General features: G+C 41.6%; 2 protein-coding genes across 2 annotated transcripts in view; one reads left to right on the forward strand and one right to left on the reverse strand.

The window, feature by feature from the left end:
* MCM9 (minichromosome maintenance 9 homologous recombination repair factor) overlaps positions 1-15584 on the forward strand; it is a 48542-nt gene that overhangs the window by 15020 nt on the left and 17938 nt on the right. The window lies entirely within an intron of this gene.
* Positions 927-15488, reverse strand: ASF1A (anti-silencing function 1A histone chaperone). Its single transcript, XM_054280220.1, has 4 exons — positions 15081-15488; positions 11471-11586; positions 6859-7035; positions 927-4962 (listed from the first exon to the last, which is right to left on the reverse strand). Exons 1-4 carry the CDS (start codon positions 15187-15189, stop codon positions 4750-4752), a joined length of 615 nt encoding a protein of 204 aa, XP_054136195.1. The 5' UTR covers positions 15190-15488; the 3' UTR covers positions 927-4749.

The raw sequence follows: 15584 nt of genomic DNA on the forward strand, positions 1-15584 counted from the left end.
GGCGTCAAGTTGGAAAGCCCTTAGCTCTATAGGAAGTCTACTAAACTTGTTGAAGAAAAGAAATTTGAAGCTGTGATCAAATATTGTCATACATGCCCCATCTGTAACAATGTCCCACTTCTTTAGTTCCCTTAATTTCTTCTCAGTAATGCTGTTCCAAAATAGCTTTGTCCTGGGAGAGCTTACCTTGTCTACCTAATGACAGAGATTATTTAGCCCAAGAGATACCAATCTTCAAAAATTTTGGTTTTTTCAAACAGCTCTATATCTGAAGGCCCACAGTTCGTTTGGATGGGAAATACTGCAGGAACAATATCTTGTCATGTTGGTTGAAGGTTTCAGGTGTTACACACTTGTAACACCTCCAGGCCAGCCTTCATCAGACTTTTTCATCCTGCTGTTGAAATGGCAGGCATTTCAAGCAGTTGATTTTTGGATGAATAACAGATATCTTCAGCATTTCCTTTACCATACTGTGAAGCCCGTCCTCCTTTCCAGTTTGTTTCTGCCCGACCTTCCTAGTGAGAAAGGACAAACTGGAGGGATACCTTTGTTTTGAAACGTTGGCCTCTTTATCTCATGGGGCCAAGGGAGTTTTGGAGGGAGACCCCAGAACTCTGTAAAAGTTTCTGCCAGTTCAGTTCATCCAGTTCTTAACACCTTAACACTGCTGGTAACATGTAGCTGTTGTCTCTTGCATCTGGTGTAGCACAGACACCTCTTTCCTCTGACTTTCTCTTGTCCACAGTCATACCCCTTAGGCCATGGACAGTGAGTATCCAGCCAGGCCTCCAAAACTGCGTTACCTAAAGCTGGAAATGTTTAAATGTATCCTCCCTCCATCCCCACGTAGAAGCCTCAGGTTTAATTTAAGAAAGGCTTCCTAGTGCCTCCAGCTGGCTCTTCCTTGTATCATTTTCGCCCAGACCAAAAATTAAAGGAAAAGCTCTCCATCTATCTTCTCCAGCACTGCTGTCATATCACACAGTACAAAACCAACTTTTAAGAAGCAGAAGCGTAACTGGAAACAGAAATGGGAGTGCCTAGGAAGAAGAGTTCCACACACACTGCCAGCCCTTACACGCAGTTGTCAGTTTTGCTGCATCTTCCCGGCTGGCACTTAGCAGAGCCCCCCAGCCAGCAACCACAGCAACAATTAACCCATCATCTCCTGACCAAACTTCTGTGGCTCTCAAAGTAAATTACATCATCTGTACTCTTGCAGATGCATAAGGAATAGAGTAGTTAGGTACATGAAGGTTCTGCAGCTGTCCAGACAGAGGCCAGATTTAACTTTGCCCTTTTCTGTCCCTGATAAATGAGGATTTGCCCGGAGTATACGTGCATAGCACGTTTGGGGTTTTTCCCTTTTCCTTCCTACCAACATTTTCAGATGTCAGTAGACAATCAATCTAGCTACAAGTGGCTACCTTTCAGTGTGAGCTGACTTCCAGAAAACCAGCAGCTGAGGCACTGCAAAAAAGATAATGGACCGTCAGATCACCAGAGTTCTTTGTGACTTTGTCACTCCCATCTCATGAATACAGAGTGTCTGGTAAGCCATACACTGTGGTTATTGTAGTAAAGCTCCAAGTTGCTTCATTGTTGAAGATTGGTAGGTAGTGTTGGCTTTTTCAGTGGAGCTTTGTAAAGCTACTGGAAAGATGAAATTTCAGTAGTCTCTATTTTGATGGAGCTGGAAGAACCATTTTGCCTCCTTCAAATTGAAGTGTCATAGTAATTCAGATTGAAGGTGATGCCTGAATAAATCAGTGACTATAAGCTGAGGGAGACCTTTTTTCCAAGCTAGACATGAAAACCACACACATTTTTCATCCATGTTACCTTGTCTGATCCATTTACTTCTTTGTACATTAATAACGAATGACAGTCATGTAATGGTCTGCCTGCCTCAGATGAAAACACAGTGAGATACATCACCAGTCCTGTCAGCAGAATCTGTAGCATTGCTTTGCATCTTGGTGGCCTCTTCAAGTAAAAGTTAGTGGCAAAGTGAAAACATCTTCAACCTTGAAATTGTAATGCTGTGATGTCAGCACTGGTTGGCTGTGCATAGACCTGCTGTTTTAAAATGTTCAGAGATCAGGGACAAGTCTTTACAGATGCCCTACATGCATTCTATCTTTTAATACCAGTAAGTTTGTGCTGTGATATTGCCTGAAGTCTCTGGGGGACTGGAAGTTGGTTCCTCAAATTCTTTGTCTCTGGAACGTGATTTTGTCAGGAAATGCAATGCTCAGAAGGCAGGGTGTATGGATTGCTAAGATCTGCCAAAGTTGCGAAGACCTGAGGGACCCAGCCTCTCAAAAACCACAGAAATGCCATTTATCTTGCAAAGTTCATGAGGTAGGGTTGTTTGTCACCAATTTTCACCAAGCACAGCATTATTTTTCCTGCTGTTGGTGGGTCAGTGCTATCCAAGCCACATGAGTATATCAGGTAAGGTGGTGCCAAACTTTACTGCAGCATCCAACCACAGTCAAGCCTGAAGTTTATTGCACACAAGTTCTCATGCACGAATGACTTCTTAAACTTTTTAGACTGACAACAGAGCTTCACTTTTCCATTCCTCTAAATTAATTGGTTTGCTGGGTGGCATCATTTTGCTGCCTAAATTTTGTAGTTGGTTTTGCAGTAGCAGCAATAATGGTTTGCTTCCATTGCTTTGTGGCATATGCTTCTAAAAAGCCTTCATGCTAGCAGTGGGATGGGCTCTGGTTACAGCTTGTACTTGGATCACATTTTCATTTGAATATTCAATAAAGGCAAGAGTTTGAGATACTACTACAGTAGCCTTAATTTGAGGCAGACTTCACAAGCCTGTCAGTCCTTCAGCAGATAACTAAGTTATTTACATGCTTACATTTATGAGCTATCCTAAATAGACTTATAAATAGAACATAAAGTGCATGAAAAATCTCAAAATGTCACTGCAGGCCTAAAAGTTGCAATATAATTGAAAATCAAAGATAAGGTTCATGGAATTTCAGCCCTCAAGTGAAGTAAATGCTAGTTCACAGAACCAGTTGTGTTAAGTCCTACCAATGAGTGTTAATATTTTTAGATTTTTGGTTATCACTTTAAACAATTAGATATTGTTAAGAGCACATATCAGAACTAGGCCTCCAAAGATTAATGGATTTCATTAATTCATTCATCCACCCTAGATGGGTACTGCTGAGTTTCCATACACAAAAAACATTCAGATCAGGTCATTCCTTTCCAGTTTCAGAACCACACATTTGAAATGCAGACAATTTCACTAATGATGTGGGAAGACAGAAGCACTGTCTGGGACATCTTCATCCCATTAGAGAATGCAGAAAGAGAACAGCAAGCATTCTGTATTTAATTCAGAGCTACACTGTCAATCATCATGAAATCTGTCTTTTTTTGAAGGGCCCAGAACCTACAAAGGTTCATAATTTGGGCAGTGACTAGTAAATAGAACTATATTCCTGTAACCTGGCATGACAGATAACAATTTAAATGCACATACAGGCACAATAAATATAAATAAGGCTAATGAGGATTGGAAGGAATAACTAAATTCTTAAGTGTCATAATAATGGTTTAAGTCTTGACAGGTTACTGCTTAGTTCCTTTTATCTTCAAGGATGCCTCAGGTAATAGGGATGTCTCACTGCAAAAGCTTCAAGGCAAGTAATGTATTCTTGAGTGTCTCATGCCTGCCACAACAGGGTTCATACCAGTAAATGGGATTGCCTTAAAGGCTAGAGAGAAAACAGAGAAGTTTAAAATTCCAGGTGTTTCAAAAAAATGAAAGAAAACACCCAAACTCCTTACTACTACTGAAAAAGACTACGATAAAGCATGCCTGAAAACAAACACACTAACCAGTAGTAATCCATAATAATCTTACAGAAGAGCATATTTGGGATATTCACACTATTGCTTTTGAGGCTTACAATCTTCCAGTAATTGCTTGCATCCTTTCAACCACCTGTGTATGCTATTAGGGTTCCTGAAAAAGGGCTCTGTCCTGAGGTACTCACCCCAATTCACTTGAAACACTGTCCTGAACAAAACCATAGTTTGACTAAACAGTAGCAGCAAGAGATTAAAAAAAAAAATCCTAAAATCCAAGATAGCAGATGGTAAATCTCAAATTGCAGGCATTAAGTAACAAGTATGTGCCTTGAAAGGAAAAGAAGCTTGCACCTAAAATTATACTGTGCTGTCTGCTTTCAGAGCAAAAGGACATTTTTGGACTTTGTTATTAAGAGATTCTTTCTTTCTTTGCACTTCATCTAATGACAATTTTGTTCTTAAGATGCTATTAAAGGGCACTTTATATTTGGCAATCTGGATAGCAGAGACAAGGACATGGCACTATTCCTTCATTTTGCCTGAATGCTTTAACTTTTAAACTTTTTTTTGCTTTTAATAGTGCTTACAAAGTAAGGGGGGAGGGGAGAGAATACATATACTTTAATCAGGTTTGGTTTAGACCACATAGAATAACACATTAGAAAAAAAAGGCAATTACTTAAAAATAGTTGTATTTATATTTCACAATCTGCTCAAATACTGTTTGTTTGTTGGGTTTTTTCTGTTTTTTTTTTTTTTTTTTATAAACTTTCTACAGGATGTTTTAAAACAAGTTCTTCACATTGCTTCAACTATGTACTTATGGAATTTGAGGGAAATAGTTCTGGTTGTTTTTACAGTTTAACACATATACAGTACCAAAAGGATGGTGGTTAGTCACATGCAGTCCATATGAGATTCTAACATAACATTTAGTGAATTTTCTGATGTTGACCACCCCTTTGATGCTGAAGGTAATGCATCTGTGGAAAGCAAGGACTGTAGATTTGGGTTACTGCTCTCTGCATCTTCCAGTTTTTCAGTGTTGTCCTCCCAATTAATGTGGAATCTTGTGACTCTGGGATTAGATGCCAAAATATTCCTTTGAAGCTGGGAAAGAAGAAAATATATGGATTGTAATGTGCATATCTAAAACTGGAGTTCATATGCATATAGATCTTTTTCCTTTTAGTCCCTATAGCCTTGTTTGCTTAACAGTTTGTTTAAAAAGGGAATTCACATCAATGTGAATCTATAGCTACTACCTATGGATCAGAAATGTGCTTACAGTACACCACTTATTATTTTCTCTAATATTCTCCTCAGCAAAATAACCACTTTCTCAAGAGTGTTTTAACTGTTCTGCAAGGTCAAGGCTGTGAAAGAGATCCACAAGTAAAGTGCAAGTGTTTATTATTTTATCCAGCTTTTAGTAAAGCAAATAACTTCTACCCCCACAAGGATTTTGCAAACCACAGTACTTCATCAAATTTTGCATCAACTTGATGGTATTTGCAATACCTATCAATTCCATCAACTTCTCATCTTCATTTAAAAGTACAACCTTATCCTTAAACTACCAAACTTCAGACTGATTTCACTAAGAGGATTTATCAACTAAAGTTTTAAAATAAAAACATTTATATTTGGAAAATACTAACACTGTGGCAGTGGACATGATTAGTCATCTATCTTATTCTCATGGCTGGCCTTCATTTTCTTTTGAAAACATGTGGCATTTGTTTATGTATCCAGCAAAAAAAAAAAAAAAAAAAAAAAGAAGCTGATTTTTTTCCTTATTTTGAAAAGGGGCGAAAGAGTATATATTCTTTATATTCTTACCTGGAGGATGGCAACTTAGAGCCAATGGACACTCACTATGGTATTTCAGACTGATCACAGGAAAGGTTTGCTTTGTCCATTTTATTCTCCAAGAAAGTATACTCTCATTAAGTATTTCCTGACCCTTTACACTAACTAAAAAGACTACTTATTTTTTAGAAGCTGGTAGAGCTTATTGCACAATAATTAATCAATCACTTTAATAACCTTCTACTTGTGCACTTCCATTTTTTCCCCAAGTCACATTAAGGACTCTATACAAACATATGATACCTTGTGCTGTTCTCTTCCATAGCAGCAAAGTTAGCTTTTTATATAAACAGAGAATGAAGATAAGTACTTCTAGGCATTCTAAATTCAAGCGTTTAAAGGGAGTCACCATTTTGGCATTGGCAACCAACATAACAAATAAGTTATGTTTTAAGTGAAAGAAATAAAGAAGAAAGGAACATATGCAAAGTTTAGGAATCCTCAAACTTTACTACAATTTTCAGTAATTTTTTTTAGTACCTGATCACTGAAAATAAAGTTAAGCATAGAAAAACATACTATTTAATTTAATCTTTTAATTCTAGTCCTGGTTTAATTACTACCATGAAGGATAGATGTTTTTATAACTTTATATTTCCTTTGTCAAATTAGACATTTATCAGATAATGATCCAACCAGGCTACCCATGTTCTCTCATTTTACACTTAATTTCTTCCTCAATTTGTTTGTTAAAGTTTTGCAGAAACTGTAGCTCTGACCCTAGAACACCTGAGTAACAACTGTAGTAAATAAATATCTACAACTTAGTTCCAGGTTGCTGGATTAGAAAAAACATTGTGATGGTTGATGAGCTTAGAAAAACATGTTTTTCTGAAGAACACAGCCATTTTATAAACAGTAGTGCAGGTGGGAATAAATCCAATGGTTTATTTCACAGTCAGTGTGAAAGTACAGCCAAGTCTTCAGGATGGTGGAAATTTTTGATGGTCTCTCAGTATTCACTAAATTTGTGACAACTACATGGCACTTGCAGTCTGTCCCCCCAGGTATTTTCCATTATTGATGCCTCATTCCATGCACTTAATGAAACCACTTGGGGCTTAGGTTTGTTTCTTAAACACCTTTTTCTATAAGCATACCTCTGACACGTGACTAAAACAAAACATGCCTTACCTTAGAAAAATCTGGCTTTACTGGTGGATTCTCTCTCAGTTCTGTTTCAGTGTATTCATTGTTTACATAGTAGCCGACTCTAATAAATTCTTGACCTCGGTAAGTGCATGTAATTAGCACAACTGTTACACCTACTGCATCTGCATCTGGAATAAGCCCTGGGTTAGGTGCATCAGCCTGAATGTGAAAGGGAAAGATAAATTAAAATTGATAGCACATGCCTACCTAGCAGGGGACTCTCAAGTAGTGTGTTTCAGCAGCTAAGTAGTGACTATATTTAAAATTGTTCAAGTTAACCAGAAAATATACTGCTTTCACAACATCAACTCTAGATTTAGAACACCATCCTCCAACGACAGAATTGGAATACAGTAAGATTGTTTGCTGACATTTTTCATGGGCAAATGACCAGGTTTGATCCAAAAGTCCTTTTAAATGATCAGCTGAACCACTGTTCACACAGGGCTACCAACATCACTCCAGTTCTACAGTGCCACAGTTCTCCAGCCCATCTTGATAATTGAGTAGAGCAAGATTATTTTCTCATACACCCTCAAGGTTGAACTGGTCTGTATGTGTGCTCTTAAGAAGACTATATCCTTAAAACTACAGACTGCAAATTATAGTTCAGCAAGAAAAGGGATGGGCTATGGTAAGGTTTGAGCTGTTCCACAGATTTCTAGGAAAGGAATTAACAACTTTCTCTGGTTTCATTCCTAATACCCATATTCATTAAAATTTATGCAGATACCTGCATCATCCAAGACACCTGAACATTTTCTACCAGTAGGCAAACCTAATTAATATGCAACTGATACAATCTTCCTCGGTGTGCTTACTTACCATGGCTCTACAGTTACTTATCAATAAAATTTGCATCATAAAATGTGGCTCACATCAGTCCCTTAAAATGCCTCTTAACCACCACATCTATTGATAAAATGTGATGCCTGATTCTGCTGCAGGATTTAAAGTAACAGCAATACAGGCATAGTAAAACAGCTTCATATTTACAATTCCACATGAAGATCTGAAGTCAACAGTGAACACCCATGTTGTGAGAACAAGCTGGTATTAGTAACGTGTGTTCAGATAGTTTGGGTGTAACAAACCTTGCCTAATGACAGAGGATGAATGGAATTAATGCCTGTTGTCCCTCTCATTCCTACTTTTCTATAGTATTTACGTGCTTCAGCATGGTGAAATTTGGGAGCTGCTGCTCATGCAGCATTGGCATCTAATCTTTGCCACTTCAATTTTAAGCCTTCAAACCAGTCTAGCTTTTTGTGAGAAGCTGTAGGCACTTTGCACAAGAATTAGATAAGTCAGACCTCTCGGGTAGAAATACACCCAAGGGAGGAGAAGAAACCAGGGAATCAGGTAGAACTCCTCTTCCTCCAGCCCTGAAGGAAATAGAAAATGACTGAATGGCTTTACAACTAGCATAGGGGAATGGAAAAGATGGCCAAGAAACAGAAAAAATGCAGAAGCTGGAGGAAATCACAAGAACTGCCAATACAGTTTACATCATTACTTTAACTCAGTAGTCTTGTTCTAACAGTGCCCAGAACTATCTGATCACTTTAAATTCCACAGTAATGGGCAACAGAAGAACCGTATTCTGTTTACCTCCCCATTAAACTCAACTCCCATTCTGATGTAGGATCTTAGTCTTCCAGGTTGCCATTGTAATTTTCTGTCGTGTAATATCTTATGACAGTTCTGAACCCAAGGAAATACTCTGTTCTAATTCTACTTCTCTCTCAAGCATCGTTTTGTTGCATGAAAAAGACACTGAAGACTGTTTAAAACAGTTTTTTCAGATTTTTAACTTCCTAGTTTTGTCAAACTCCTTAATTACTCAGGAACCAAACATCATACACAGATGGCAGAAAAAAAGAGCTTGGTATGACCAAATGATAAATAAGCAGATTACCTGCAAACAGATATTTTGGTGGGCAGAGGCAGTAGATTAATTTTTGCATAAAAATCACTGTCTTAATATGTCATAATTATGCTATAAATTACTCAAGAATTTGATGAAATCAGCCCACATGTTGCCTTGAATTATCTTGCTTTACCACATGATATTTATTCTCATAGCTATTGCTGCAGAGTAGGTAGCAAAGGTTATATGTGCACTTAAGGATAGTAAATTATTTATGTGCTTATATGCTCAAAAAAGTTTCTGTGATTTTATTACAAATTCCCAAGAGAATTGAGAAGGAATCGGGTTCCACTATGTATATCTTGGGATTTAGAAACAAACAGGCCAAGCTGTGGGCCTTTACTATTGAAACCCTTTTAAAGGTAATGCTTTGGGGGTTTAAACAAAAAGCTGCTTTTCTAAGTCTGAAAAGCACATTAATTGTCCATCTTTCTGTAAAGCTCAATTTACAACCTGTTTCACATAATTTTTTCATCTAAGGTATTTTTGTCATCCTCGGTAATCTATCTGTGTGGTACTCCATTTTAGTTGCTATTTCAGCCATTTTCCTATCAAGAAAAATCTACAACAGATGATCTGAAAATTTTATACTCTTCTGCAAAGGTCCTTTCCTTATGCTATTCCCCATGAACACAATCTCTTTTCTTTGTGTCACATGCCTCCTGCAGTTCTGTGCTTTGCCCTATTCTTGCCTTCCTTGCTTGTTTTCTCCGTATCCCAGGCTGCTTCAGCTTGGTGAATAAAATTGCTTCAGTCATCAGCAAAGGCTTCTTGCAGCACTTTGGGTTTTGGTGGTTTCCTGTGTACACATGTGCTGAGTCCTACCCTCACCTGAAATCCAGAGCCTTTGAAGGGTAATATACTCAGACCTAACCATACTTCCGTAAGAAATAAAGAGTATATTTTAACAGATGGAATCTCTTATAGGACCTATTCCAATCTAAGCAAAATCTCTACACTTCTCCTCCTGATTTAGCTGTAGTGTCATTTATAACCACAAGACAATTACTAAGTCCATTCTACAGAAACTGCAAGACCAGTAAATTTAATTTGAGACCTGCCTAATCATACAGCCAAAACGTGCCTTTTTTAGGCACCTGCTTCTTGCTCCTTTCCCATCACCATCAACAAGGAATCTTTGGACCTTTGATTGAGAACAGTGCATCTTCAAATTAGAAATGTAAATGCCAGCTGATTTTCCACCATACAAACACAAGGTAGCCCCTCTGAGAGCAATAGAGGATCACCTATTTCGGACCAATTAATGCCATAAGCTGTAATGGCTTGATAATGGAAAAACTGTTAATCAATGATGCATTTGTTACACATCTGCTTTATTTGTAGTGTGGAAAAATTAGGCCTGGCTCCAAAACCAAACAGAAATGTTTCAACACTGATTTGGGTGGTTAATAAATGCTGCAACACCCAGTCTAATCCTATTCCTTAAGCCTGTTCTTTAAGGAAAAAACCAAAACAAAAAGGCCCAGAATCAACAAACAAATACCCACAAAATGCCAAATAAACTACCCTTCCTGCAACTTACAGGATTAATCAGGATTGCCTCACAAATGTTAGTATTATTTTAAATCAGTTACAGCAACCATGAGAAATAAGGGAGTCAGCACTTCAGTGTTCTTTAATGCTCATACTTCAGCATGCGTTTGCCATTAGTTAAGTGAATTTAGACTATTTGGGAAAACAGCAGAGTTCTTATACAATAAGATATACTCAGTTTCTATCTGATTTCTTATCCAATGGATTTTGCTGTCAGTTTACAAAAAATAAATATAGTACTTCATAGAGAAAATGAGTTTTAATAAAAATTATAGTTTTGAATAAACAGACTAACAAAAACACCCCACCACCACAAAAGAAGTTATCCCAAACAAAAGAAAGCTTCTGTAAGAATTCAGGCAAGTCCACTTGAGGTTTTCCCCCCTGCTTCTCACTGAGTTAAAACAAACAAGTCTAGACCAGTAAGTCATCTTAGTGTTGCTATTTCTCTATTTTCTTTTCCTTCGTTATTCCTTATTAACTTTTGGCATTAACAGCAGTACTTTATAGACTGTCACATGTTCTAGACTTGTTTTTGCAGTCTTGACCTACACACTTGTGTACCTCCTATTTACCAGTGAATTTCTATCTTTATTTTAGAAATCACTGTATTTTGTTATGATTTAGCATGCTTAGCCAAACAGCACAGTTGACCATGTGTTCTGCCAAACAGAAACAAACGTCTTGATTATTCCAGCTGAGTTTTTCAATTAGTTTGTTGGTCTGATCCTCTGAAGCTGTTGTGTACATTAACCTAGTGCTCCTGATTGTCTGAAACTGCTACCAGGAGCAGAAGAGGTGAGCCTGATGGTGCTGGTGTAAACCAGGCACCTGGCACTGCTGATTATGAACCAGACTGGTTAAAATTATCAGTAACTATGGGAACTGTGCTTTTATCAGTTATTATTGATACCACAAATAAAAAATATTACAAGCAATATCAGAGGCAAGAAGTACAAGCTCAAGAACAGACTTTAAAGGAAGGTATATCATACCTCAGGGGCTCACTGCAACATTTTTTCACCATTATTTTTCAAGTGCCTCTTAGTTTGATACAGTTGTCCCTAATCAAATTAACACAACTTTTAGAAAGGGTTAAATCAAACTTACCTGAAATACAAACATGTGTCTGCCTGCAGGAACAGGTCCAACTAAAACAGAGTCTAACACCTGATCATACTCTTCACTTTCAGCTGAACCCACATAAATTATTTTCCATTCCAAATCTACATAAAAAAAGAAGAAAAAGCAGAGATTATTTGTCATCACAGTTAGGGGGTCTTCCGCTCTTGCCTATCTACAATTTTGCATAGCCTAGAATTACTTCTTTGGCAACAAACCTAAAATAACAAGGACCTGTCTTCATCAGAAAAATTTACTGATGCCTGACCCTCATGAAACAGATCATCCCACTTTCTCTCTCTAGTCAGATGTACCACACAGGAACCCCTCTATTTTCACAGTGAGGTTAATTTTCAAAGTTCATGCAGAGAGCAGGACCCTTTTACTAACGGGGAGCTGTGTTGAGTATCTTCTCAAAGTCTGTCAGAATGGCTGCAGTAGAGGGATGATGCCTATAAATCATCACATCCTTGAATACTGACTAACCTCCCAAAACCAAAATTCCCACCTTGCACATACACACCTCACAGCTTAAATTACACAGATCATGGAAAGTAGTTAATTGAGTAAGAAACCCACTGGGCAAGCTCCAGGCACACTAACTGTATGCCCTTCCTTCGTATGTCACTTGTGTTACCTGGGAAGTACATAAAAGTACATAAAATGGTGACAGCATGACTAGACCATATTCTTAAAGACAGTGATGTTGGATCTTATCTACATCCTGAAATTGAATTATAGACCAAAAAACAAAAAAAAAATCAGTGTAGCATTTTGCTTCTTAAAGGCATGCACTAAACCAACATTTATTACAAATCAGTATTTTCTAACTCAGCCTCTTCCCCACAGATGTTTAAGTTGAAATTGCAAATTAACCCAAATTAGCTCTTCCTGGGTCAGCTTTTCACCTTCCCTTTTGATTCAAAAAAACAGTATTATACACACATCTGAAACTAATCTTGCAAGACAGATTTTGGGGTTATTGAAACAAAAGGGGAAAAAAAGAGACCACCATTACAAAAATCTATAACTAACACTTCTTAATTAAGCTGTGTTTCAGAACTGTACCTTAAAAACTTACATGGTGTGTTTCTTCTTTTCCCCCTGTGAACAATGCCCTGATTGCCTTTGCAAAAGCACAAACCTGTAAGCTATTACATTAACTTGATTAGTCCACTCGGCAAATCCAAAGGTCTGCCTCATGGTTTCTGGATGCAGGAATGGAATTTAAGCATAGAAAAAAAATTAGCACTTGAAACAGAACTTGACTGCTTTAAGATTGGAACTCTTTCCTCATTAGCGAATTCATCTTGCTTATTTTGTTTACCATTAGTGCAGGTTTTGCAGGCTTAACTATCACAATAAACAGGGCTTGGGAAGGGATTTTACTCCTCTGTACAACACAGCAGTTTTCTAGGTACTGTATCAGAGGTTTTAGTTACCTTTTAAGCATGAAATATTAGCTGTTGTCAGTGTTGCAGGGTACTCATCCAGGATAATTAAGGAACTTTCTTGTCTTCATCTGAGGACCAATTACTACTTACAAGTGAGGACTTTTAGGCTAAACTGCTTAAGACTACCACACCATCCTGTGCCATTATTCTAGGAGAACAATATATAACTTGTTCTAAACAACTCAAAGTATTTAGTACTAAACCTAGACTTTTAAAAAATAAATTTTAAATGTTATTTAATTATGTTGATAAGAAAGAGAGCTGAAGTTCATGAATTGAATTGTAGGATCAGTGTTGCAGAGCACAGGCTGAAAACAACACAATAAACAGATGTATTAGCATAGGAAAGCTAAGGCAATGACTTTTTATCAAGTATACAATGGCTGTGTTTAATCTTATTTTGAAATGTGAAAGATAGCAGTGCTCATCCCTAATTTATCCTATAGTCTTAACTTGCATGTTGGCGGGGGAAAGGAGCTGAGAATTCTGCATTGGACCATCTATAATTGTTCTCATCACGACTGTCCAGGATTAACTTTAACATAAGTCCTGAGCGTGAGGAGCACATCACATACAGCTGTGCACAAATGAAGGAAAAGCCTAACATGTTGCACAGAGCCCCTGTCAGGGGCACTGCCACCTGCCATAGCAGCTGCCACCGAGGGGGTCCGGTGCTGCCCCTCGGATGGGCAGGCTGCCCGGAGAGATCCAGCCAGCAACGTGGCGGGGCATGGAGCACAGCTCCAGCCGCTGTGTCGGTCAGTTGCAGGAAGGCAGGAGACAGGCTGAGGAGGCCTAGAGGAAAGCCTGGCTCAGGCGAGACTTCCTCTGAAGTTCCCGCCACGGCGGCCGTCCCTCCCTCCCTCCCGCGCTGTCACCATCCCGCCGGCACGCACGAGTACGCGCTGCTGCAGAGGCAGGCGGGGTGAGGCGACTAAGCCGCAGCGATAGCGAGCCTGCCATGGCACCTCAGCCAGGACAGCACGCAACTCCCCCTCTCCGCAGCCCTGCCCTGGGCCCTCCGCCCGCGGGGCTCTCTGGCGAGCAGGCGGCGCTGGGCTCCGCCGAGTGCCGCCCGGGCAGTGAGTGTCCTCTCCCGCGCACAGGCAGCCCGGCCGGGCGGCCTCCTCCCGCTCTCGGGGCAGCGGCCGCTCCCCGGCCCGCCGGCGGGCACGAGCGCCCGCACTCCCTCCTTCGCCCGGAGCCGTTCGAAATTCCCGCCCGCGGGGCGACGCGCGGCCTCTCGGGGCGCGTCCCGCGGCCGCCCGGGGGGCGGCGCTGCGGAGCGCGGCCGGGGCGAGGGCGGCTCGCGGCCCGCCCGACTCGGGGGGAAGGCGGGAGCGCGGCGGCGGCCCCGGCTCAGGACCGGGGTCCCCGTGGGGCGGCAAGGCCGGGGCCGTCCCCCACCCACTGGCGGCTGCCGGTAACTTTCGAGTGACTTCCAAAAATAGTGGCAGGCGGGCGGCCCCCTCCCCCCCCGGAGGGGGCTCCCGCAGCCAGCGCTCCCCTCCGAGCCGTGCCCCCGACCCCCGCGCACCTACCGCGGCTGCCTGCTGCCGGCATGCGGGGGCAGCCAGTCAACCGCCCCCGCCTCCCACCGTGAATTTTTTTTTTTTTTTTTTTTTTTTTTTTTTTTTTTTTTTTTAGTATTAAAATGGAGCACGAGGCCATCGAAACGCATCCCCGCGGAGCGTTTTCCGCGCTCCGAGTACCGCCGGGGCTAAACACGCAGCATCCCGTGTGCCCGCGGGGATGCGCGGCCGCCGAGCCCGGTTCAACCCTCCTGTCTCCCGCTCGCTCCCCCCACGCACACACAAAGCTGGCAACATGGCTACCTCCACTCTAACAAGTTCCTCGCAACTTGAGGCAGCTCGCCGCCTCGCCGATGGCGGGGAGAGGCGGCGGGCCCGGCTCGGCGCCCAGAGCGGGCGGACACCGCCAACTTTCCCCGGCGCCGGGCTCGGCGGGAGCGGCACATCCCCTCGCCCGGCCGGCACATCCCCTCGGCTCGGCACGGCGATGCGGCCGAGGTGGAGAGACTGTGAAATTGTAGGCGCAGGCCTGTGCAAAGTTTAAGCCTTAAATGCCCCGAGCTCGGAGCCCCGGGTTGCAAAATCCGTATCGGGGAGAAAAATTCTACTCACCTTCAGACAGGTCCTCTATGCACTCGAATGTGATTTCGAACTGGAAAGGATTGTAGAAAGGAGAAGGATTATCCAACACCACTACATTGTTCACCTGAACCTTTGCCATATTTTGGAAAAAAACACAAACAATAGGCAGAGCGTGTTAACGCCGCGCACCAAAGTCCTCCGTGCCGGGCTCCCGCACCGCACAAGCCCCCGCGCCGCTGCCCGAGCGAGGCTGCAGGGCGGCGACTTCCACAAACTTTTTTTTTTTTTTTTTTCTCCCCCCCTTTTATTTACACCGGGAACGCTCCACACTGTTCGCCGCTTTCCCTATTTCGCTCAACTACAGCCCATTCTGCCCCTGCTCGCCGCCAGCGCCCGCCCGGATTGGCCGCTCGCCGGGCGAGGGCCCTCCCTCCGCGGGCACGGCGGGCACCGAGCGGCGGCCAGAGCGGCCTCCGCGCGCGCCCGCCCCGCGCCGCCCCCGCCGCAGCGCCCCCGCCCGGCGCGCGCCGGCAA

This window comes from Melozone crissalis, unplaced genomic scaffold (genome assembly GCF_028551555.1).
Source record: "Melozone crissalis strain CALT ecotype California unplaced genomic scaffold, PUWL_Pcris_2 ptg000027l_1, whole genome shotgun sequence".
In the NCBI taxonomy this organism is placed as follows: domain Eukaryota; kingdom Metazoa; phylum Chordata; class Aves; order Passeriformes; family Passerellidae; genus Melozone; species Melozone crissalis.